Below are 27728 nucleotides of genomic sequence, written 5' to 3' on the forward strand. Positions count from 1 at the left end.
CTGAGTCATGAGCTTGGAGAGAGATCACTTTCCCCAGAAGTAATCCTTCTATGAAGTTTTGTTGGTATGTTTTAAAGGTTATAGTTATATGCATATTGGTGACATGTGCAAGGAGTTTTGATAAGGGACGCTTGATGCGGGACGCTTTTTAAATGCTTTGCATTGGAGAGGGTTTCTAAGTCCTAAATCTCCTACTTGATGAAGTAGAATGCATATGAGATCTAGGGGTTTATTCTGGTCTTTTTGCAAGGGTCTTGCATCTGCATGCGACTAATGTTTTGCATATGTATTATGATCCTACAGTACCTTGATGGTAAGCACTCTTTTTGTTTGTGGATTGTATATTTTAAATATCCAATATTACCAATCAATTACTATGGCCCTTATTCTGGTTGGTGCGGTAATGTCCGCGTGCGGTCGGTCCGCCGATGTTTTGTGTCTGCGCATGTGCAGAGGCGTCTCTGCGCATGTGCGAACGGGACGCACGTCCAAATTCCGCATGAAATGTGTACACTACGAACAGGGGGTGGAGAGGGGCGTGAAGGGCTGTTTGGGCTCTTTACCATATGTTTACACCCCGCGTTTCATGGGCGTTCCCATGAAAATGCTGGGCATACGTATGTTAATGCGGTCGTGACGCACGTGTAGGGGGCGGACATATGACATTGCCGGATGTCAGCTGCCCACCCAGATCCCTGCTTTTGCATGGAGAAATGCCCGTGTGGTCTGAGGTTGCGGGAGCTGCCTGACCACTCGGTCCTGCATTCGATGGTCTGCGACCATCGAATGATGGGGGAGGTTCCCTGAGATGGAGGAGGTGTATTCATGAGAAATACACTTGCGGTCCGTTCGGACAGCTTCTTACCGCATTCGGACGGAGTGTGCGATCCGTACGAAAGGCGGGGTTTAGGACGCACGGTCCTGGCCGCATATTCGGCTCCGTCCGCACAGACCAGAATAAGGCCCTATGTCTTAGTTGTTTGATTAAGAATGTTTCAATAATGACCAATATGCAATTATGTTTCTGTTCATTTATCTACTAACATAGTATATCATTTTATCTTATATCATGAGTTTTAAATGCTGCTTTTTCTTAAACTAGAGCTTTCAAGTTCTATTATACACAACTGTGTTGATCTGATTACTTTTCACTGTGTTTTTTATGACTAATTGAAAAGCTGTGTAAAAAGCCTAAAATAAATGTTTTTTTCTTTCCTTTCTTTCCACACCTGTGTACATTGCATGATGCATAAAACACATTTTTGTAGTGAGAGACGAACATTTACCAGTGACAGCTGGACAACTGATTGAGTGTTCTGTAAACCAAAACAAGCAAGCATACATGATTGCTGAAAATGTAGACTGCTGTTAAACCACCGTTAAAGTTTGTCAGGAATTACCAGGAGAGGGGAAAGCAGGCCTCACAGAACTGTAGAATTATTTTCTAGCTTTACACTATTTATTTTATTAAACCCTTTAGAATTAAATATAACTTAATTAGAAAAATAGTTTAATTGTACAATTTACATTTCACTGCACATGCAAACATTAATGTGTTATGTATCCATAGCTATGTCAATGAGGACAGTGACGTCGCAAGGTGGGTGATGCAGACTGCTCCTGGTTTATATCCTTCCAGGGGGTGACACTAAAATGCTGACTCCTCCCTTCAGTGATAGGAAGCCAAGTGCTGTACGGTGACTTTATCTTGCAGTACTTGCTGTCACTCTCTGTGGTTTATTTACTAAGTTCTATTGAAGATGGGATGTTTTTATGGGCAACCAATCAGATCTATTCATTATGATTTTGAAGGTGCTAAATAAAAAATAATTACATTCTGATTGGTTACCCATAGTAACATCCCATTTTCAATAGAACTCCCATCTTAATAAATAAGCCCCTCTGGGAACAACCCAGCATGCCATGAGGACAACCTACCTTTCCTCAATGCCATTCCCTGGGATTGAAGAAAATGCTAACCACACCCCCACCAGTGGTAGAACCTACCCTAGTGCTACCACTGGATGATCATTCATTTTTCACAATTATCCGAGGAAGCTTAAACTAGGAGAACAAGACATTAATTGCACAGGAAGACTGTAAGAAAAACAATGTCTACCTTGACATATCAGATTTAGGTCTCCAACTCTTTGGACGTTTAGCAGCCACTGATGATTTACTGCTTGTATCTTGATCCCAACTACTGATTCTATTACTGTTATTATAATTAGTGATGCTGCTATGATCTATTGACATGATGTATACTATATATTATATTTATATTATACTTATATTAGATACAAAGCAGAGACAAACCAATTAACATTTCATATTTTTTCAATTATTTTTCAATTTTTCAATCCTGTCGCTATTTCCACCTGTGGAACTGAACTTAATTACTTTTATTTTGTACTTGCATCTGTATTTAGATATATTTTGCATATGTAATTCAGTATTTCTCAACATCAATTTCCATTATCCACATATTATTCAAGTTTGTTGGAACATGGATCCAGCTCTACATGAGCTCCATACTCTACTGTACAAACAATTCTAGAATATACAGTATTTTCAGTGCTGTAAGTAATATCCTATGACAAAATAGAATATTTCATTATGCAGATAATTCTGTCACAGTGCGATATCATCAATTTGAGTCTGTTATACATTCAGAAATAGTTTCTAAATGTTTTGTGTAACAAACCCATTCACCCTTAGTGCCCAAATGGGCCACTGTATATTAATCCACCTCTGAAAACTACAATTTCTCAAAGCTTGACTGTTGACTCCTTGTTGGGCCTGGAGTGTAAAGACAGATTCATTCTGAATCCTTCTCATCCTGCAGCCATAACTGTGTGAATGTGAGAATGAAGTTAATGCATGAGTAGTAACCTTGTAAAAGGATTGTAGAGACTGCTTAATTTCAAGGCAAGTATCTGTAACTGCTCCGACACTTCCTGCCATAAGTAAGAATTATTATTTTTGCAGGACCACAGAACATTAAAATAATAATATAGGGACAGATGTATCAAGTCTCAAAAATGTATCAAATGGAGAGTGATAAACAGCCAGCCAATCAGCTCCTACCTGCCATATTACAGGCTTGGTTTGAAAGATAACAGGTCGGAGCTGGTTGACTGATTGTTTATCACTCTATACTTTATCACTTTTTGAAGCTTGCTATATCTGGCCCATAATCTTGAAAAAAGGTAAATTATGCAATTCTTGAAAGGATATTATCAATTTATGCTGCCATTTCGTACCTTCAAGATGTGACGAGTTCTGTGCTACAGTATATATTATACTAGTAAGCCCACACAAAGCAAATGCTTTGAATGCTAGTCTGCTACCTTGTTATTGTCTTTGTGCATGTGTGATAGAGAAAGAGATTTAGTTTCACTCGCTGCCAACAGATGGACACTATATATACATTGCTGCTTTTCAGTTTTCAATCCATACAGTAGGTTTAGACCTTACTAAGGCAGAGTCTGGAGTTTGTAGGGGGGGGGGTGGTATTCAATCTCCCACAGCCATCTCCCGATGGGGGAGATGGATGCGGGGCCCTATTCAATGCTGTCTCCCCCGACAGCATTGAACAGGGAATCTCAGCAGAACAAGCCCGACTTCACAAGCAGCCAGGCTCGTTCTGCTGAGAATGGCCGGGAACTAACGAGCTCCCGGCTGCAGCTCACCTCTTCCCAGCTGCAGCTTGCGGCAACGCCCCAAACTCGTCCCATTGCAGGTGGGACATTGAATCCTGTCTGCAAATTTTCAGTAGAGCAGACCGAGAACGGTACAGGGTCACGGCTGTTGGTCCAGCTCGACAGCCGTGGCCCAAGATTGAATACCCCCTGTATGTTCTTCATTTGCTGACTATGCTCCAGTTTTATCCCACTTACCAAAAATGGTCTTTTAAATGGCTAGAGACAACACTATGGTGTTTGTGTCTTAGATAATGTCAATATAAATTCTAAGCTCTAATGGTGCATAAGCTGATAAAATGTATTGAAATATTGTGCTTTGAATACATAAACGAATACAATGAATAAGTTTTAGAAAATGTCAGAAAAATGGTAGTTTGTTTGTGCTTACATGTCATTATGTTTCAATTATAAATACTAAATCACTAATAAATTTTGGGGAATGTAAATTACCTAAATTTGTACAAATTGGAAACCATTAACTTTTTTACAGAATTTATCTCCTGTTAGATTTCTTTCATAACTTAACAACTTGTTATAGAACATACTTAAGATGGTAGTATAACAATATTTAGCAGCAATAAATCAAACAAAATCTAATTTCTGATTCTGTGAAAGGTTAGTAAATGTGCCTACCTGTGCGGAATTTTGTGTATCTGAGGTAGTAGAATAAACTTGTAAACTGTTTCCATAAGGAATTTGAAATCAAACATTCAGGATTGGGACTTCAAACAATATTAATGTCTGGACACAAGGCTGCATCATTTATCTTTTATTATTCTTCAGATTCTTCTGTAATGGGAAAAAGAGATTACCTGCATATATTCTTCCTACATTGTACTCTTATTATTTAAGCTTTGTAAGTGTGCATGTTGAAAATATATTTAAAATTATACTATGTTTAATAGTGGAGAAGATGCAAAGTGGAGTGAAATATGTATAAATCAATTTGTTATACAGTCCCTGACCTGTGGACATTAATGGTGTAAGAGAAAGACAAGAAATATGTTTAACATCTCATTACTCAAGAACTGTTGAACCTTTCCAGTGCTTTTTAAGCAAACCTTTGAAAACAGAATTATGGCAAAAACCATCAGAGCTGGAGATAAAAAGAGAAAATGATAGAAAAAATAATTGGTATTTTGCTATCTTTGCTAAAAGCAGAATAAAACTTTATAACCAAAATGCAGCAGTCAGAATCTACTGTGATAGCACATTTAGAAGTCTGCACTGTGCTAGTTTGTGCCTATACATATATGGCGAAATGTAATAGGGTGCACTTTTTAGACATGTGCGTTCTTTGGTCAAAAACAGCCAAATTTGATTGTTTTCCGAAAAATGACACATATAAAAGAATGCAAATTGCGGCAAAACTGCACTTTTTGCCACAAAATTCTCACATTTTGACCTGTCGATTTTTTTAAACAATTCACATCCAGATGTGTTCCCATTATAAAGTATACAACTCAGAAATGTTATAGGGTGTGATTTTTGGTAAACATTACCAAAAATCGCAAAACAAATAGACCAAGTTCAGGCTGGGAAGTTTGACAGAACCATACACAGATCAGTGAGCTCTATGCATGGTTCTGTCCAAAAAAATATGTTAAAGTGAAAATTAAAAAGGCATGGGGCCCCCCTCCTGAGCATAACCAGCCCCAGGCTCATTGAACAGGTCCTAGTTTCAAAACTATAGGGGGGGGGGGATATGTAGGGTCTCCTGTATTTAGAAAACCAGAACCGGGCTCTTTGATCCAGTCCTGGTTCCAGAATATGGGGGACAAAACACTATCCCATATTTGGAAGCAGTACCGGGTGCCAACAGCCAGCAGTGTAATGCCACAGCCGGGGGACAGTTTTAATGCAAGGTCCCCCAGCTGTACCATGACCACATTGGCTGGTCAACCCTGGATGGGGTGCATAGGGGAGTCATAACCTCCCCATACAGTACTGAAGCCTGGGCTGTCCACGGCTTCCCTTGTAAAATTATAATAGAAAACCCAGAAGGCCTCCCCGCATGCTAGGACTTGGCAAACCACAAGTCCCAGCATGCAGACCATTAATGGGCCCCCTTAGACTTGTAGTTCAGCTGTTAAAAACAATGTTAAAACAAAGACAGGGCCGGCCCTAGGCATAGGCAGAATAGGCAAATCTCTTCAGAGGGGCGCCACTAAGACTGCAGAAAATCATCTAATTATCAATTTCAGGCAGGCAGCGGTGACAAGTCCAATCTGCACTGCAGGGAGTTCAGGTTCTTGGTTACTTCCCTCTCCCCTGCAGCGTCTGATCATTTCACTCTGTGATGGAAGCTGCAGAGTAGACAAGAGACCATGAGACCCTGAGCTTCCGGGATGTAGCTGCTTCCCTTTCTGACTCTCTCTACTCACTGTACGTCAAGGTTGAGTGAGTCAGAGGTGTCTGTGTTGTGTCATCCCCTCTGAGGGTCAGATCTGCCAGTCAGCCTGCATGCTGCAGCCTCGAAGAGCAGCCAGCAGCCTGCCCTGGAGAACAAGCTCAAGGAGGAAGAGAGAAAAGTACAGCAGACAGGTAGACTACCAGAACTTGTATGTACATTTTAAGGTATCAGTTGCCTGAGTAAATGTTTTTATTACTCTCTAGTATTAGAGCTACAAAGGGTGTATTTGCATACATTCAAATCTGAGGAATGGGTTTGACAGTGTACAGAGACAGGGAGACTCCTGCTTATTTTATAGTGTTCCCCTTTGCATTTATCTCCGCGTGTCTGCAGCTGGCATATAATCCAGGAGCATCAATGACGCTGAACCAAAGTTATAAATAATATATTATATCAAAAAGTAAATTAAAAAAACACAAATGTTTGTGGCTTTGAGTAATCAGTGCAGTTCTAATTCTCTGATGGGTCCAGTATATATATGCAATGCACAAATATACTACTGCATGTATTATATGATGTAGAACATATACGTAGCGTCCTACAAATGGATATATAGGCAGCACTGTAATCACCCAGATATGAAGATGTGTTCACTGGGATACCCTCAGTTTCATTGAAAATACCCATAATCAAGAAAGAGGAAAACAGTCCATTTTGTTCATTAGGACTTTCATTGAATAATTCATGAGACATGGTATAGATGGGGTACGGTCACTAGGTCAACTCAATTAAGGTTGACATACAGTACATTGGGTCGACCACTGAAGGTCGACATGGCTTAGGTTGACACCTGAAATAGGTCAACATGGCTAAGGTGGAAAAGGTGACACAAGCATTAGGTCGACAATGGGAAGGTGATTATTCAAAGGTCCAAGTTAATTTTGCACATTTTTCTTTTAGCTGACATGTGCCGACAGGCGGTATGTCATACCCTATCATCCATTAGGGTGTAGAGGGAGAATATTTTAGTGTTCCAGGAGGGGAAGCCGTGAGCTTAAATGCTGTAAAAGTCACCTGCTTGTTTGCTCAAATCGGATATTTTGTGTTATACTCATTAGCTTGGTCAAGTTTAGTCACAAATGAGAGCAACATGTGCGAAAGAAAACCAGATCAATTGAATATCACCCCAAGATCTCCTGTAACTTTAGATGGGTGATCAGGCAGATAAACAATTTCAATACCTCCCATAGGGCCAGATGTACTAAGCTTAAAAAGTGATAAAATGTAGAGTGATAAACCAGCCAATCAGCTCCTAGATGCCATGTTACAGGCTGTGTTTGAAAAATGACAGGTATGAGCTGATTGGTTGGTGGTTTATCACTTTTTATTTTATCACTTTTGAAGGCATAGTACATCTGGCCCATAGAGTACTACGATAGATAATCACAAACCTCTCTTTTTTGCATACATTTAAAATTGATCTGTTCATCTATACATTTATATAAAAAATTAGGGGGACACCAGTCAAAATCTTGCCTAGGGCACCACATTGGTAAGGGCTGGCTCTGAGCAAAGAAACACAAACCAAGAAATTTATCACTTTTTTACACCAATATACATTACACTTTGTCTCTCCCACGCAGGTCCTCCACCACAGCTCACCACGCATTAACAGCGAGGGTGATCAGGGTACCCTCTGCACTGACAGTGGAGAATCTCACTGTCCTTAGTGCTTGGGAAGCCTCTTAGCCCTGACTGGCTGAAAGAGTCTCCATGGAGATGCATTTAGCCAATGATATGATATGATCAGATATGGCTGGACCTCCAAAGGCAATCCTACTGCACCATTTATAAATGTTTTTATTCAATTTATTTTTATTTATAATGGCTGCTGTCACACAGGGTTCGGGCCAGGCCTGGCAGTAAAGTGTATTTACTTGGAGGTAATGTGGGAGCTTAAACTGCTTGTTAAACAATTTTGCACTGTGGCTGTGCCTGCAGTGTGCATCCATCAGTTGCACAGCCCTACAGTCACACAGTCCTACACTATTGGATTGTTAAGAACAAGCAGCATTGCCTTGCACCTTCCTGCCAGTAAGTACAGTAAATGTCGGGTCCCGAACCCTGCACTGTAAGAGTTATTAATATTATTTTTTATAGAGTGCAGTGCTATTGCTGTTGTGGCCCCCTAGTCTGCCGAGTCAAATAGCAGCTGCAACCCCTGTCCCTTCTACAGTTACACCACTGCTACAGTTACATTCACTGCTAAAGTTGTAAACAAATCATATAACTTTAGATTTAGTATTACCAACTTCATTAAATATTTTCAACCAACTGCTCTCTGTAACTATTTACCTGTGCATTGCATTGGAGGGAAATTAGCAAACATCTGTTTACAGAACTACGTAATTCCATAAATATACAATGCGGGTATTCAATGCTGTGGGCGAGTGTTGTCACCACTCACCCGGTCAATATTCAATTCACACGCCCCGAATCCCCCCCCCCCCCCTCATACGCCAATTCCCCCTCGCTCCGTTTTTTGAGCGAGGGAGAATTGGCGGATGCGGCTCCAGAAGCAGCAACACTCGCAGCTAAATACAGCGAGTTCGCTGCATTAGCCACGGGTCTCACTGTTTGGGCTTATTCCTAACCATCCTGTGACGGCGAGGATTTCCCCAGAACGTTGAATAGAGCGAGCAGCCAGTGAGGGGGTTAAACAGCGAACATCGCTGGTTTTCTGCAATCCTCGCTGTTTAACCCCCTCGCCGGCCGCATTGAATACCTGCCAGTATGTGTGCTGCGAAGGACTTTATAGAGCTGCCTGTTGTTGTCAGCTCACTGATGGAAACCTTAGGTTTCTGATGTTTAATATATAGATGCACCTGAAATTAATGTTCAGGGACTGAAATTGCATACTGGGATCAAATCATAACTGCATATAGGATGAGACTCTATTGATAGAAAGTTTGTTTTTATATCTTCAAATTTCGACAAGTAAAATATAATGCAGATGAATCAGGAAGGATCGGTAGTGCTGAGAAAATAATAAATATATATACGTAAAATATTAATGAACCAGCCTGGATTGATTTATATAAAAAATTTTGTTTATTCAAACTTGAACAATAAAAAATATAATAATAAATCTCATGTCAATTCTATGAGCATAATATGTAATTTTAGCTTAGCGTTTGCAAGAAAGCATTGCAGAGGCAGCATCTGTGGAAGCAATTGGGAATGTGCACTTGTGCAGACCCAGCAGGAGCAGCTCTGCACTTGTGCACTTCGGCAGTGACTGATCTCCTCCTGTTCTCCTTTCCTGGTAAGTGGTGTGTGGTGTGTGTATGTGTATGTATGTATGATGTGTATACGTGTATGTATACCATGTATACAGGTATGTATGCTATAGTATGTGTGTGTGTGCACACATGGGTGTATGTACAGTATACTACATGCATGCATGTGTTGAATTTATGTATGTTGTGTGTGCTTATTTAGTCCTTACCCCCACCTTCTCTTAAAGTAACCCAGGTCCCCTAGAGCCTTAGCCCATTTCTGCTAGTAGAGGCTTGTCTAGGGAGGTAAGGAGAGTTGTAATGTAGGCCAAGTATAGTAAAGACATGTTTATATATTTGTTGGACTGGCACAGTGACATATTAATACCAGTGAAAGGGTTAGATATATCAAGCTTCAAAAAGCGATAAAGGCCCTGATCCTGGTTGACTCAGTAAGCTACGAAGCTCGTGTCTTACCGAGTCCCAGAGGGCCTGCCCTGCAGCCAACGGAACCACAAACCCCCACCACCCGCTGTATCCCCTCACAATCATGTGAGGGGCTGTGTCATGAAGACACATTCCCTCGAATGTCTTGCTGGTGGAGAAATCATTTGATGGTTGACAACCACCTAATTACTTTTTCAGTCCTAAAAATATAACTCAATGGAGACTGACTTATATTTCTGGGCATTCCGACGAAGACAGGGCGGGCGACTGACATCATTTGACGTCAGTCGCATGCCCACTGCACACCTCCTCCTGTCCAAATGCTCATGGGAACACCCAGTGTTTTCATGGCGATGCCCATGAAATGCTGGGTGTTCTAATGGGTGACACCCAGGCCCGCCTCCCCACACCGCCCACCAGCACTGCCCCATGTGGCGGGCCGGTGACTATGTAAGTCACCAAGTTCGTTCACCCAGGGACCCTGCACATGTGAATAAAACATTCTGCGCCTGCGCAGAAAGAAAACATCGCTCCCCTGTGCAAACTAGACTGACCCCCAAAGTGGAGAGTGATACAACTAGAGAATCAGCTCCTGCCTGTAATTTTTCAAACCTAGCCTGTAACATGACAGTTAGGAGCTGATTGGCTGTGTTTATCACTCTCTATTTTATTACTTTTTGAAGCGTTTGAAGCGTTTTACATCTGGCCCTAGTGGTTTCCTGGGGGCTGAGATCTGGAGCACATAAATGCTTCTTATGGTGGCGGTAGACTGCACCTGCTAACCACTTCATATATTATGTTATTCAAGCATAGTTTTGTAACTAGTATATGTATACTGTATTTGAGACTGTTGTTGTTGTTTTTTTTTATTAAATCAACATATATGTTTAAAATAGGTGTGACATAAACAGAGTACATATGCTTCTGGTTCAGATTATGGGGGTTATTCTGGTTCACTCATAAAGACTAAATCACTCTCTAATGGACAAAACCATATGCACTGCAGGTGGGGCTGATGTAACATGTGCAGAGAAAGTTACATTTGGGTGGGGTTTGGACTTCAAACTGATATCTATATTGCAGTGTAAAAATAAAGCAGACAATATTTACCCTGCACAGAAACAATAAAACATCCATATCTAACTCTCTCTGCACATGTTACATCAGCCCCACCTGCAGTGCATATGGTTTTGTCCATTAGAGAGTGATTGTACCTTTGCGAGTGAACCAGAATAACCCCCTATATGCATAATGCAATTAATGGAACTTTGCACATGCATGTAATTGCAGGAGGCTTTTTTTTCAATTTGCCATGGACATAAAGAACTGAGATTTATTTTATATTGTCAGCTCATCAAACATCTGACTCAATCTTTCTTCCAACAACTAAATATGTATGGCAATGATTTTCAGTCAATTTATTTGGATAAATTGCTGTTTAAGTCTTAAAAAAGCCTCTTTCTAAAATTTAAATTAGCAGAGGAAATCTAGTGAAAAGTAGGCTGATATAGCATTTACTAGTTGAATCATCTTATTTTTCTTAAATTAAAATAATGACAATTTGTTATTTATTAGTATATTCTCTGTATTACTATTATATTCTCTGTACAGTAAATTATTATAAGGGAGGAACCATATTAGCCACATAAACTTTTTGGGTAAAAAGCCTTTTTTGGGTGGCCAAAAAAACTCAGGATTTCTACACATGGGTTCCAGTGTAAGTGCTATGATGGTAAAGAAGTCTCCTAAGATTGAGCTGGATTCTTAGAGCTAATTGGATAGCTACTTGAGGATCCAATAACCACTTCTATGCTTCTATCCGTGCTGTGCCACCCCACTTTGTCTGCCCCTTCCCTTTAGAATGTAAGCTCTAACAAGCCAGGCCCTCTCTTCTCCTGCGCTTTTCTAAGAACATACAGTATCCACTGTTATAATTGCATCAGTGTCTGCTGATGCAACTGTCTTTTATTTACCATGTATTTGTCCTAATTTGCATTTGTACTGTAAATCGCTATTTTTTGTTTGGGCCTTTTTTGTTCATCTATGTATTGTCAGGCACTGTGGAATGCTAATAATAATATTAATAATAATAACCATGGCTAATTGAATACCACCCTGAATATATTAAATATAGATAAAACTATTTTTGAGGAGTCTGTTTCTTAAATATTATGCTTTTTGAGGTATGGCCTTTTTTGTCTGTATACCATATACCACAAATGTATCAAATATATTTTAAAAGAGATTTATTTTATAACACATTACAGTTTACAAGGATAGAACCATATAGGTATACAGTAGTCTGTAGTTGATCATTTTGTCTGAAAAGCATCCTATTTTGAAAACACTATAAACCAGTGAGTACAGGAGATTGTATGCTAAACATTGATTTAAATTTCTATGTGATATAATCTACAACTACTGTATTTGAATGAGTTTGTATGCCCAAAATTCTCTAGGTGCTGTATGTGAAGTCTTATACCATGTTTTGAATAAAATACATCATAAATATTATAGAGTTGTATAACACAAAAGAAAAGTCACAACCAGACAAGTTAAGCAGTGTATAAAACTTTCACAATATATAAATAATATGATTGTTTTGTATTGCCAAAATCAATAGAAAAAAAGATCAAATATAAAGCTTATTTAACATAAAGCTAATTTTTCTTAAACATAATTCTTAACTTGAAAAATGATACCATAGTAAATAGTGTAGAACAAAATACTGCCACTAATGTGTGTAATAGCTAATTATTATAAATCTGTATTATTCCAGTGTAATTATTAAATAATACTGGTTGAATATCCCTTATCCAAAATATCCATTATCCAAATTATTCAGAAAACCATAGTCTCCAAAATATACTTGTATTTTTTATTTTTTGCTTAAAACCTACTCGGGACATATGTAACTGGCACTATTTGGAAAATAACATGTAACTTGCACTAAATATGTGCAAGGACATGATTGCTTAGCATTCAAATTCAGTACCTGAGATTGTACAAAAACTTTGTTTCATGTTTTAAAACCTTATTTCATGCATTAATAAAATATAGTTGTGAGTATTTCATGTGTTTGATGTGATTATACAACATAAATGCAAGATACCTCGAGATACCTCATTCAAATATAAAAATATTCCAAAATATGGAATAATCAATTATCCAAAATTCTTCTGGTCCCAAGGATTTTGGATAAGGGATACTCCCCCTGTAGTGTATATTTACTATACTATAAACCTAGAAAATAGTGGGGGTTAGTGCTGAGCTTTGCCCTGGTGTGCGTATAATCAAATATAAATACAGATGTAAGTATAAATATAGATATAAATGGTCCCGCTGCTCAGATACAATGTTAGCTTTGGGTACCCCTTTAAAACTTGCCACGGTGTTGGTGCACGGGACGCCGCACTCAGACAGAGACTCTCTGCATTTTTGCAGTACAAGCAACTTAAACCTGAGACATTTACTTAAAGACCTAGGAATTGTCTGCACACCCACAATCACCTTGGCAAGACGGGCAGCAAGCCCGGTGCGCAAGCTTTTTGTTGGGAAAATTGTTTGTCTAGAAGTATTGTTTTTATCCGATATTGCAGACGACAGTTCCATTTGTTACCACTTCACCGATATTTGATCTGATTTTATTCTATTTGTTTGATACAAAATATCACCAAGTAAAAGCATCTTTTTTTCTATTACAACACTGTGTCAGATACCATTTATATCTATATTTATACTTACATCTGTATTTATATTTGATTATATGCACACCAGGGCAAAGCTCAGCACTAACCCCCACTATTTTCTATGATTACCATTTTCAGTATAGTTTGAGTCAGACTATACTTAAGTGCTTTGAAGCTAGTCCGACCAGGGAACACTCAGTGCGCAGGTACACCCCCGACTTTTATACTATAAACCTGACAATTGATAATTAATACAGGATGCTCGCAAATAAGTGAGTATAATTCACAATGAGTATGTGTTTTATGTAATTGCTCATAGTCATATACCTATATAAGCATGATTACTGTACCATAAAACAATTTGCACATTTTTTAATGTGAAAAGATTTGTTAGATCTGCTGTACTGTTATTATATGTGATACAACAGGTGGCTTTACATACTTTTAGCAGAGCAAGGATTCTGCAAAGTGAGTATGGGATCAGATGGGGCTCCACACATTGGAATTGGTCTCAGATATACTGTAGCACTATATAACAGATTTAGTACTAGTTACAGTAACTCAAATGATAGCTATTGTATCATTTCAAATATTTTCTATCCCTATGCTCACATCCAGTACCATTTTTCTGGAAAAAAATAAAAAAGAGAGAGAGAGAGAGATTCCATATAGAAACAAAGACATATTTAATTAGAGGTTCAGGAACTGAGTTTCTATCTGGTTCCTGCTGAAAAATAGCACTGCTCACATCTATTTTATTCTTACAACCTATTGTACTTGGCCAATGCTGTGGGATCTTGTCAAAATATATTATTCATATGTTTTATAGTAGGGCAAAACACTGAATATATGATTTCATAAAAGTTATGTACCTCTATGCTTAAGTTGTCTGGGGGCCAATTCATTATAAGGGGACTATTGACCCAAAATAATAAGTACACAAATCTATGCAAATCATTGCTGTGCATAATAAATTTACCAGAGTAATTCAATATTGCTCTGTTGCTAATTAGTAGCAGTGGAATTTTACAGTGATGCAATGAACTCATCTGTGTGAATATGTGAGATTATGGATATGCACTGCCTCAGGAATTTAGAGGGTGATCCCTATTTGTACCAAACCTCTTTCCCATAGGAAGAAGTGGGGCTCCTTGAACCAATAGCATCTGTAGATGGTAATGTTTGCTGCAGGCAAACTCCGAAAACTTTCCACCAATGTTGAATGGACTCATTACTAAAAACTTGTGGAAACTATAATTTCCGTACATGTAACATGCTCATTGGTTAACGTGAATATTCCCCTAGTGTGCCATGCATTTCTACTTTGTATACATTGAATTGTTTTACTAATGCAATAATATATTTTTTTTTGCAGGAGTTATAAGGACAGCACTACCAAACATGGACAGAGAAGCTAGAGAACATTACTCTGTTGTTATTCAAGCCAAGGATATGGCAGGTCAAGTTGGAGGACTATCTGGATCAACTACTATCAATGTCACACTTATTGATGTCAATGATAACCCACCAAGATTTCCTCAAAGTATGAAGGTCCTTTTTCTTTGATCTTCTTAACAATTCTGTTATTTAAGTTGAATGTGTAATATACTGTATATATAGAGCTGCAATGTCTAGATTATAGAAAATTGTACTAAAACAGTATATATCCATGAAGGGAAGAGTGATTCTGCATATGATATTATAAAAAATTAATATAAATTAAAACAGTACATACATACGAATGTATATCTAGTTTTCTTATTAACATTTAGGGGTTATCCTATTAGCAGCTAATTAATTTCCCTGCAGCTATCCTATTATTCCTGATGCCAGTAAGCTCTTTCCCGATGCCAGCATTTTTCAGGGATTATGCTTTGGGTGTCTAAGGCAGGCAATAGAAAGGGAAGTTAGTAGTACTGTTTGCAGGTTGGAAGCCTTTAACTCAAGGTTTCTGATTATTAAATTGAATCCCTTATTTTATTACAGGATAACAGTCCGATACATGACTGATAAGTAATCAATTAACCATTATTGACAAATAGTATAATTGCACATGCTTTTTACAGCACAGTGTTTATATTTTGAATCTTCAGTTGGATTTGTCTTTCACATGTGATTAGAAATGTGGACATACAGAATGTTGATGATTTAACATATCAACACTTACATTGTCTACGTTAAATTAATCTCAACTTTAGAATAACGCTAATTGCAGCTAACCCTTTTCCCACGCCTATGAAAGCATAACCCTAAACTTGGCCATATTTGCAGCCTTTCCCTAACTACAGCCTGCATAACCATAAATTATATATCAAAATCCTTATAAAATCAACATTATGTCAGTGTGGATTTTGTGAATATGAACATGTTCGTTGTCAACATACAGTGACGTGCGGTGAGCTTAGTGGCTGGTGAGGCACCCGGCCTACAACACACACCATAATGCCCATTACACATGAAAATGCATACAGTAATGCTCATTACCTTTGACACCACACACTGTAGTGTCCATTACATATGATGCCAGACACTGTAATGCCCATTACACTTGATGCCCCACACCGTAATGCCCATTACACATTGCGCCACACAATGCAGTGCCCATTACATATGACACCACACACCATAATGCCCATTACATGATGCAATTTTTAATAAATGGGTCCCTATGTATTCATGCACCAAGACCTCCCCCTCCATTAATTGTATTAGTCACTTATATTATAGCACACACACACACACACACAGGGGCAGAACTAGAACTGTGTGGGCCCCATAGCAAAACCTTGAATGGGGCCCCCTCCACCACCATTGTCACTACAGTGGGGGCAGAACAAAAAGGGTAGTGAGAGACAAATGGGCCTGATTCAGACCTGTTCGCTAGGCTATGAGTGTATGCAGCCTAGTGAACAGGTATGAATCAGGTCCTTAGTTTTGGTATTCATAGTGGACTCCTTCTTCTCCTCATTAGAATCATCCACTAACTGCTGCAGTAACACCTCCCTCCTGCTTCAATTGGTCCTACAACATTCGCCACACTATATTATATTTCATAAATTCACACTGAAAATATAGCATGTGTCCCCTCACCTGCCTTTTATCACTGGCTGCCGGTTCTCCTGTTCCACGTCCATAGGAGCTCTAGTTCGGCACCCATGGGGTCACCAGTTCAGTGCCCGCAGGATCTCCTGTTCGGCGCCCGCAGGATCTCCTGTTCGGCGTCTGCTGGCTGCCGGGTACGCTCACCAGCAACCTCTGGGGGAGCAAAGGACGGCGGCGCTGCTACTGGCAGAGGGCTTGCCAGCCAGCACAGCACTAATTCTGCTTCTCTGCTCTGACAGCTGCCATGACCTCCCCCCCACCTTGCGCGCAGGCTGCCTCCGCTCACTCAAGCACATGCCTGCTGCACACCACCCCCGGCGATGGCTGACTCTGCCCAGCCCATACATGTGGCTACCCTGCCTGGACATCGGCCGCGGCACCCCTGTGACAGAGCACCCCAGGGAGCCGCGGCGCACAGTGTCTGCGCCAAATGACAGCAGGATGGGGATGGGGACGGGGTCAAGAGTGCTGCTGTCAGTGATCGTGGATGGTCTGACGGGAGCACAGCCGGATGCACAGTAAGTCCTGCCCGTAACCAATCACATTGGTTTCAGTGACAGGGACGTGCTGTTATAGTGGATGAAAGCACGTCCCTGTCACCGCGGCACCTGGAACGGTGCCGCTTCCAATAGATTTTTGAATGGGCTTTTACAGCCATCTGCTGGTCCTCGCCCCCTGCCCGCCCTCTGGACCCAGCATTTTGTAATAGACAGCCGGAGGCACCGCTTTTGGTGCCTCCGAAATCACATTAAATATTACATGGCACTGCAAATCTTTAGTTTAGTATAAAGAAGATATTTATGAAACAGAATAGGTGTCATAAGAATCTTCTTTGTATCATTTTGATCATTAATGACAGGGGAGGCACTGCCTCCCCTGCCTCCCCTGACTGCACGTCCCTGTCAACATATTGAGCATTTCGATATTATACCACTCTTTCTAACCTCAAATAATATATTTATATATTTTTTGTATTGATACATTGAAACTGAAAGCTTTATGTATGGGTTATAGTGTGTGTATGCAGTAATAGAGTGCACTGTATACCACCAACTTCAGAACATTTTTCTTACATTTATAGTGTGAGACAATTACTTCAGGCAGTGTTTAAGGAATTCATACTTCAGGTGTGTCCATAAGTCAGCCAATTGTGTCAGATAAGGTAGAAATAACCAGTTATAAGATTGAGACAGAGGGAAATGTAGGAAAAGGTGAACCAACCTTGAAGCATCAAAAATGTCTATTTATCAATGTCATATTTTACCACCCAGATAATTAGAGAAGTGGTATGGTGTGAGCTTGAAAAAGTGGTGTATTCATGTGATTTTGGAAGTTGTTGCTCAGAAATCCCAGGAAAGGTGAAGTCTCCCAATACCTACTTGATTCCAAGGCCCGAACAAGGATTAGGAGTTGTATAGTATTGAAGTATTCACAGAGAAATAACACTGCACAGTCTTGTAGCTGAGCATACATTTGATATATTGAAGAACTTTTTTGCACTTTAAGAGAGTGTTTAGGCATTTGAGATTCCACATGACAAATTTTAACTTGGGCCTGAGGGAGTTTGCAAATGCATATTTATATCAATGAGAGGAAGGTGTGGTGAAACAATCCACAGTAGGGGGGAACAAAAAAACTGTAATACGAATAATGAGGAAAAACAAAGCATTATCTATGACCATTCCAAAGCATGAAGCCAGCATGGCTACTTAAACCAAATAAAAATGTGAACCAATGTAAGGGAAAAATGAGAGTAGAGGAAGACCAGCAGAATTCACTGAGGTGGGTTTAAATGGGTGGGTTTAAAATGATAAAGCAGGAGGGCAAGGAGAAAAAGGTTGAGAGTTGGGTAATAAGAAGGAAAAGTATGAACATAGTAAAATGAAGCAAGGAGGAGGGAGTAACAATAGGAGTCAAAAGGACAATGTGTGTAGATAGTTCTTGGCAGCAAGGGAGTTTGAGAAAATTATTTGGTTTTCTCCCATTGCAAACTCTTAATTTGACCAGGTACAGTACAATAAGGCAAAATGAAGACCATTTATAAAGAGGCATTTAAAAATGGGAGCAAACTCTTGCCGTTTAGTCACTACCATATGGGATAAGTCCTGAAACAAATAGAGTGTGATTAGTACACATAGTTAAGGATCCACATAGTAACTAGATAAGGGTGAGCCAATCCATTGAACCCATTCCAAGGTCAAAGATCCATTGAGAAAGGAGCATCCCAGTTTGTGGGGCAGCAATCCAGATACCAGTTCCATCAAGTCTTAATGTAGGTTTGACAAATTCAGATAAGTCAATGAGGCATATATTATTTAGTGTGGCAGCCAGAATGAATGTGTAGCCAGGGAGAGAGGAAATTCCTTTAAGCAAGATGAGACAGGAGACAACCGCAGAATGCAGTGCAGGGGAGATAAATAAGCCTTACATATACTGATTGCTGCTTTCCAGAAACTTATGGAGAATTTGCATACAATTTACTGTTTCTATGAACCTTATTGGATAAACATTTTTGTACTATTAATAAACTTTAACATTATACTCCAGAGCACTACCAACATACTATTTATTGCCTGACTAGCTTACCAATAAGGGTGTCTGCAGTAATACCTGTACATGCTGGACCTACTGTACAAAATATTTATGTCAGTGTCCATTCACTTTAATTTACATATTTTAGCACTATTTGCAACTTGATTGTTTCATAGTTTGTTAGTTTATCTGCCGATGTGTTTGAAGTGTATTGCACAAGTCTAGTATGTTTAAATGTTATCTTTATCAAACTCTGGTGTTTGGCAGAACCTATTTTATGGTTTTGCTTTACCTGGTAATTGTGTAAAGATTCTGGCCCAGCTTCAATTAGTTTTCCATTCAACTCCATCTACATTCTATAATTCACCATGAAAACAGACTATGACTTATAGGATCAAAAAGTAATATTACAGTATACACACAGCCTTACAGTCTTATGGGAATGATAATTAAAATATAGTAATTTATTTTTAGAGAGCAATGGAAAACAGTACACAATAATACCTTTCTGACAACTAAAATGTATATGACCATGATTTCAAAGCACATACAGTAAGGCATGGTCCTTTGTGTACAACTTTGGGGCCCCATATATTTTCTGTGTGATCTTAAATTTCCCATTGACCAACTGTCTCACTGATCTGATTTGGAAACTAGTGATCAGCGTTGATGGCCGATTCTCAGTTAATCTGCAATATGCAACATGTTAAAATTTCTTTCTTTGATTCCAAAAATTTTTGGTTCAAAAAAGTGAATCGAGGTTTTCCAAATTATAGCTCTTGATAATTTTTTTAGTACAATGATCATCACAAGGAAGATCTGTGTTCATGTATGGGCTACATAACTCCTGTCTATTTGTTCAGCAGTCATCTAGGAAACTACTAAGCACACACAAGTGATTCAAGCTATCTCACCTTCAATAGGCATTCTTATTGTTTTCAAATATTTTTCCACCAATAAGTGACCTCCCAGTTTGATAAATCTGGTTTATTATATATTTTCCAAATAATTTTACAAATTGTAGAAATGATACTAACCCATAAATTGTAATTAGTCCAGCCATTGTGCATTTATAGGTATTGTCTATTTGTGGAAAAGGTAATCCATTAAAGAAACATGTAGGATACTCGGCTTGTCATGTTAATGCTAGGTTTTTGACATTTTATTTAGGCTCTTTCAACAATGAATTTGTGTTCAGACGTGTTTTGTCACATTATTCAGTTGAAAAAAAGTTTTTATTTCAGTCTCAGTATTCACAAAAACATTGCACTAAAATATGGAATCTGTGAAAGCTAAAAGTTATATTTAGTATGTTTACTGCTGCTTGTAATATAAGTTGCACATTATTTCCTGAAACAATGTTTCTCTCCTACTGTTAGTATATCCAGGAAACCACATAATTTAACTTTTTATATGAAAAATTCACTTTTGTAATACAAATGTGTATTTCTGAGATCAATATATTGTGCTAAGTGGAATTTTATGTTTCTATAAAGCAGTTTGCATTATTGGGCTGTGTGTAAATTAGAGGAAATGTTTATATGCGGCCATGGGACAACATACAGTATTGATAATTCAGAATGATTAAAATGGAATGACTGGAAAATGTATATTTATTTTCTACCTGGGAAGTACTGTATTCTCCTTTTTAATGGTAACCATATCTACTACTATATACAGATATGGATTATTGGATTGACCCTAATTAGGTTTACAGTCAATAGGTCAACTCCATGTGGTTGACCAGGCATAGGTTGACTGAGTAAACAGATCAATTGAGCCAAAAGGTCAAAACGGAAAAGGTAGACAGGTGAAAAGGTGGACAAGGAAATGGTCAACCCAAAAAGTCAACACTGGGATTTACTGTTTACCATTATAAGCCACTTTAAATCCAAATTAATTACAATGTTCTGTGGGCAAGGATACTTTTCCCAATCATAGTCCAGGTGAATGGTAAATGATAGAAATAAAAAAACTTAGGAAACAAGCGGCACTTGATAGACTTCTTATGTGTTGAAAATCAGCAACTTTTTATTCAATATCGAACATGTTTCAGTCACAACCCATCGTCAGGGATAAAGTGCACAGTGAAACATACATACACTTATACCCCTTCCAAGACACACCCCGCAATTAAAAACTTACCACAGCCATGTCACCCTGCTAGCAGCGGTCCTCTCAGCATGCACCGAAGTTCTCGTCTGCAACTGCTGATGACATCACTGACTAGCGTCAGGCCAGGTAGCATTTCCGGTACCATGGTAACAATGTGCAAAGTACCTAGACAGAAATATATATTTAAAAACAATCACTGCATTTTATGGCAATTTGTTGCAATTTATATCAGTCAATAAGTATCTTTAAACCGTAGTAAGAAATAACATAATAGCATACATAGAGAGGCACAAAAACGTAAAGAAATATTAACATATTTAATCTCATAAAAAGCACCCTAGTCCGGCATACTCATTTAACCCTTTAGGGGATAAGATGTCTAATATGTAAATCCACATACACTCGTGTAATTTTTGATTCCTATACTTTCTGGAATGTTATCAATAATCTTGGATCTCATACTGGCTATAGAATGACCTGATGTACGCAGTGTCTAGCCACTGGATGATCACTGCTTTTAGTTTTTAAAGCTGCACAAATTGTGCAGCGATGGTTAGCCATTCTTTCTTTAAAAGTGGTAGTTGTTTTACCAACATAAATGAATCCACACGGGAAGGTGAGTGCATACACGAAAAACTTAGAGGAGCAAGAAAGGACATATTTTATAAATAACTTTTCTCCAGTGTAAGGTTGGTGGAACGCATTGCCAGTTAATAAAGAGCTACATGTAGTACAGCCCGTACATCGATAACACCCAGGGCTTTTAGACAAAAAATGTTGAGTAGAAGGAGATTTGTTTAGATTAGTAACATCCAATTTAACCAATCTATCACAGAGGTTCTTCCCTCTCATATACTGTATGCAGGCATTAAACGGGTATCATGTAAACCCATGTAGTTGTTTATCACTGTTAATATTTGGCTATAATTGCTTATTTTATTTATTGGATGCCATACTCAGGGTAGTAAATCTATTGACACAAGGTATTATGGGTGTAGAGTCTTCTCTAGTTTTTTGTTTTAATGTCTGAGCTTTGGGTGTATCCAGTACTTTCGGTTTTACTGTCAAAAGGTCTTTTTTTATTGTAACCTCATTGTTGGAATTTAGTCACCATTTTATTGAGGGCAGGTTCTACTTTCTCAGGAATACTCACTATGTGCTTTACTCTTAGCATCTGGGAATAAGGTAAACCAAATTTTAATGCTGGAGGGTGGAAACTGTCTGATCAAAGAATTGTGTTTCTATCAGTGGATTTAACAAAAACATCAATGTCAATTTTACCATCGATTAACATCCAAAAAATGTACTTGAGACTTGCTGATGGAATAAGTAAATTTGATTACACTGTCTCGTTATGTTTATCAAGAACATTTTGTACTAGTTTTTTTTCTCTATGGATAAATAGGAGATCATCGATAAATCTGACAAACAAAATTATTTCAATGTTGTATGGTTGTTGATAAATGAGCTGAGTCTCTAGGCGTATCATAAAGACAATGGCATACGATGGGGCCACATTAGACCCCATCGCACAGCCCTGCCTCTGTAAATAGAAATGCCCATCAAAATAAAATGAATTTCTTGTGAGGGTCATTTTTAACAGATCAACAACTAGTGCAATAGGTGGCCCTCTATAATGTGCATTCTCTGTAATCAAGTCAACCACAGCATCTATACCAGCCTCATGGGGGATGCATCTATATAAACTGACTACGTCAGCACTGCATAAAGTGATATTGGTATCATTAATGTTTAACCCCTCAAGCCTGTGTATAAGATCTGTGGTATCCCTGATCTAAGATATATTTGAATGCTGTACACAAGGATTTAAATACAAGTCAAGGTAAGTAGACACAGATTGGTATAGGGACCCCCTGGCAGATATGATTGGTCTGCCAGGGGGATCGCACAAACTTTTGTGTATTTTGGGCAGTGTATAAAACAATGGCACCATTGGAAAATCAACAGTTAATGCTTTTTTAATATCAGTAGTTATAAATGCATTATCAACAGCTGCCCGCAATACATTATCCAATTCACTTTTATACTTCATAGTAGGGTCACATTCCAGCAAATCATAAATAAGCCTATCATCTAAATGACGATAGCATTCTTTGACATATGCCTTAGTACTTTGCACAACTACTCCTCCCCCCTTATCTGCATTCCTGATTACATCAGTGCGATCACTGAAATTTTTTAATGCTTGTTTTTCCAGAGATGTAAAATTAGGGAAAGTAGTCACCTTTTGTGGTAGTGTTAAGTCCCGTCTGTTCTATCATGCGGCAGAAAGTTTTTATACTAGGATTAATGGATACAGGATAAAAGTAGATTTTCTATGGAGTTATTTTAAGTTGAGATGGGACAATGTTCTCCTTGGTTAGTTGTGGACAATTACCAAAATGTTCTATCAATCTCAGAGTTCTATTGAACCTGTAATTTTCTACTTACCACTGAAACAGATCGAATGAGGTCATAGGTACAAATGATGGTCCCTTTGATAGAATATTATGTTCATTGGTGGTTAATGAAACATCTGTCAAATTAAATACTGTTGAGGTCAACGAGTTGTTTTCTTGGCTAGTTTGCCCTCTCTTGCCTTGGCCCCCCATCCTGGTGCGGCTGCGGGGGACTTTTGGCCTGCTCACCTTGTTGTTACTCCTAAAGGGTGCTGGCTTGAAGTAGATGCTTGAGAATCTGCATCACTCATCGAGGTGCTAGAGTCACCCATAGCTTTATTGGGTCCCCGATTGTATCGTGGCTTGCGTTGGGGAAAAAAGGATGATTGTTCCTCTGTGGGTTTAGCCAATATATATACATACATAAAGAAAAGTATGTCAAACCATTTGTGTGACAATTGTCATTACACGTCGACCTTTTCAACATTTTTAATGTATCTAGACCATATGGTGTCCACCTATTGACTGTTAACCTACATTAATTAGGGTTGACCTATCATCTGGATTGCATCTGTAGCAGCTGTTATTGTATATCAAAGAAAGCTGTGAAGTTATAGGTTTGTATTTTGTTTATTTTATTACATTGACCATAAACCATGTGAAATTAGATCATCTGTGCATTCCTTTCCCTCAACAGTTCCTGGAAATTACTATACAACTAATGTATAGACATAGCTAAATATACTATTTGTGACAATATAACTGATATCGTTTACATATGGCCGGTGGTCAGGATGCCCTTTCCCCCTACCCCACAGAACCTAATCCTCCCTAGGCATATCCCTATGTCAACCTAACCATATACCACGCTGTTAGTGCCTGACCCTCTTCCTGCAGCCTAACCCTCCCTCTTAGTGCACATCCCTAACCATTATTTTTAGTACCTTACCCTAACCCTTCTTTCCTGCACCCTTACTGCCCAATCCTAACCCTACCCCCCTCTGCCTAAAATAAATTAAAATTGTAAGGTTACAGGCTCACAATTAGCCATCCAGGAGCCAGTCCAATAGCATCTCATATTCTTGTGATATGACTATGATATATCTTTATACTCTCAACATAGCCCAATGAAAATACAGTATGAAATGCATGGAAGAGATCCATCTCACCAGTTGTGGTTAGTATGAATAATTCATGAATTCATGGGACTATTTGTGATTTATGAACAAGGATCAGCAAGTTTGGAATATATGAAGATTGCTTCTTAATCATACAGAGAAATTGAGTTTATATGTACCCAGTTCTGCTATGTTGCTTAATTTCAACTGTTTTACGCAATGTGCTAATTAAGTAGCACATGATGGAGTCATTCAATTGCTTTGGGTGTCCATTAACTATCACATCTAATTAGATAAGGTTGCTTTTAATAAAACGTTATGGAAATCACTGGTGTGAATGCAGAAGAGGTTGATTTCAGATTATGAGGCCTGCAAATATCAGTGGATAGATATTATTTAGCAGAACAAGAAATACTAATTCTCAATTATATTAAGGAATAATTAAACTTGTTTAAATGCATATGGGAGCATACAAAATAATACAAAATTAATTGTATAAAGTCCAAGAGACATGCTCAATGCATGTCCAAACATCAAATACTTGACTGAAGAGTCAACTGTTATGTTAATTACTGTTATGTTAAAGCTGCTAAATTAAGGATAATATAATTATTATTGATATCCTTTATTTATATGGTGCCATAAGGGATCCACAGTGCCTAATTACACGTACATAAATGAATAAGCAAAACAGTAACATACAGTGGAATATAATAGCGCTCAAGTATAGGGTACGTTAACATAGCTGCAACAGCAAACAACATAAAATAAGTAAAACTATAGGATTTGAAGATTGTTAAGTAAGAGAAGGAAAGGCATATGAGGGAAGAGCTCATCAGAGCTTACATTGTAAAGGGAATATAACAAAACCTGGTGGAAATGGCTGCATAGTTAATACATACAGTACAAAGTTCAGAATGAGGAACGAAGGAATGAAGCTGTAGCTGCTATCAGTGTACAGATAGAGAACAGGTATCAATCAGCACATATACTGTATACTGTAGGACAGGACTATCAGTTTCTTCTAGAATGTGCTAAATAAGTAGTAGATTCTGATTGGTTGCCCATAGCAACATCACATGGGAAAGAGAACTCCCTTCTAAGCAAATGTCCCCCATATACTGTGTGTACATATGGGGTACATATACTGTATGTACATGTAATACATACAGCTGCTGTGGATATTTCAGATGTGACAAATTACTGTCAATTATTAAACAACTCTAATGCGATATAGCTGTTTTGTCATATTAATTGATGTCTAGATTCCCAGAAATGTACTCCATATGTTGTATTCCCTTACTATAACTATTTGTAACATTTTACAATCAAATATAAAGCACTTTGGATTAATACTGGAGAGAAAAGCTGTATAAATAAAATTATTATTATTTGTATTACTTTTTTTTGTATACATTTTCCTTTACAGTTCTTTTAAAATGAAAGCAATAAGAACAAAATCGATGAGAAGACATTTTAAAACAAATAATGAAACTTTTTTTTATACGTCAGCATTTCTATTTGAAGCAACAGTTTATCATTTAAACGTTGTGCCAGAAGAGATAATTTTTCTCTATCAATCAGCAGCAGAGCTCTGTGGTACTATATTTTTCAGAAAATCGAGCTATAGTTTTTAGTCAGATCCCAATATGTTGCATGGTATGCAGAGGTTGTAGTGGTAAATGAATTCATCTCATCTTGAGAAGTAATATCACTGTATACCTCACAAAGACTTAAAGGCTTAAAGTTAATAGTGTGATTGCGATTCATAGCTAGTCACCATTGAAATCAATTCTGATTCGGTACTTTGTTCCTAGTTTAACTGTAAGGAAAGGAAGCTTTCAAGCAATATATCAAAATAAAAGTATTATCTAATGGCAGTTTTATTTTTCCTTTGGAAGAATTGGAAATGTAGCAAATAAAGTATAACTTGTTTTCAACTAACTGCTTTCCTCCAGTGAATGATAAATGATTCAATGCAACAAATGCCTTAGCAGTAAGGCAGAAAATTAATTTAGTTTTGTATCATAATGGTTATATTGTTAATTATACTTACCAGGAACATTCATTATTTAATTGCATATTCCATAGTGTTGCAAATGTATAGGAGCTACAGTTATCCTAAGAAATTAATTTATTATAAATAATTTGTCTTATAAATAAAGGTGTTTACTAAATAAAAGCTTAAATCCTGGCAACATACAGTACATACATTATTAAGAATTATGAGTATTAATAACATTGAATGATGTGTGGGCATTACGAGTTATAATCCATATTTCAGACTTTATTACTACTATTATTATTATTACAATAATAATCATTTTAATAATAATAATAATAATAATAATAATATAAGTGTAAGCACAACAAAATAAAAAGATCATATGCAAAAAAAGGTACTTGTGTAGTTTTACGACGCCAGCATGGCGCCGTGTGTTTGAGTCCCCTTGCGGGGCTCGCTCGCCCACGCTGCGGGCTCGGTGGCTCGCTACGCTCGCCATGCTATCTAAAATCAAGTCCATGCCAACGTGGATATTGGGGGTATGAACTATACACATTGGCATGGAGTTAAGTGACTTTATTTTAGATAGTTTGCTGAGCGTACAAACCGGAAGTAGCATGGTGCCATGCTGGCGCCGTGAAACTACACAAGTACCCCAAAAAATATATATAAAGTTTGAGTATCCCTTATCCAAAATGTTCAGGACCAGAAGAATTTTGGATGATGGATTATTTCGTATTTTAGAATATTTTTATATTTAAATGATGTATCTTGAGGTATCTTGCATTTATGTTGTATAAACTCATCAACACATGCAATACACACAAATATATTTTATTTGTGCATAAAACAAGGTTTCAATATATGAAGCAAAGTTTGTGTACTGAATTTAAATGCTAAATAATAATTTTCTTGCACAAATGTAGTGTTAGTTACATATCATGTCCTCTGTAGTGCTGTTGCAGATGTCCCCATTAGTGGTTTTA

General features: G+C 38.0%; 1 protein-coding gene across 2 annotated transcripts in view; it reads left to right on the forward strand.

The window, feature by feature from the left end:
* Positions 1-27728, forward strand: part of CDH18 (cadherin 18) — a 621311-nt gene that overhangs the window by 470655 nt on the left and 122928 nt on the right. For both annotated transcript variants that reach the window (XM_083188094.1, XM_083188093.1), the window contains one exon: positions 14847-15014. In XM_083188094.1, the coding sequence (XP_083044220.1) occupies positions 14847-15014 (168 nt within the window). The remainder of the gene's footprint in view (positions 1-14846; positions 15015-27728) is intronic.

This window comes from Crinia signifera, chromosome 5 (assembly GCF_055691185.1).
Source record: "Crinia signifera chromosome 5, ASM5569118v1, whole genome shotgun sequence".
Taxonomy (NCBI): Eukaryota; Metazoa; Chordata; class Amphibia; order Anura; family Myobatrachidae; genus Crinia; species Crinia signifera.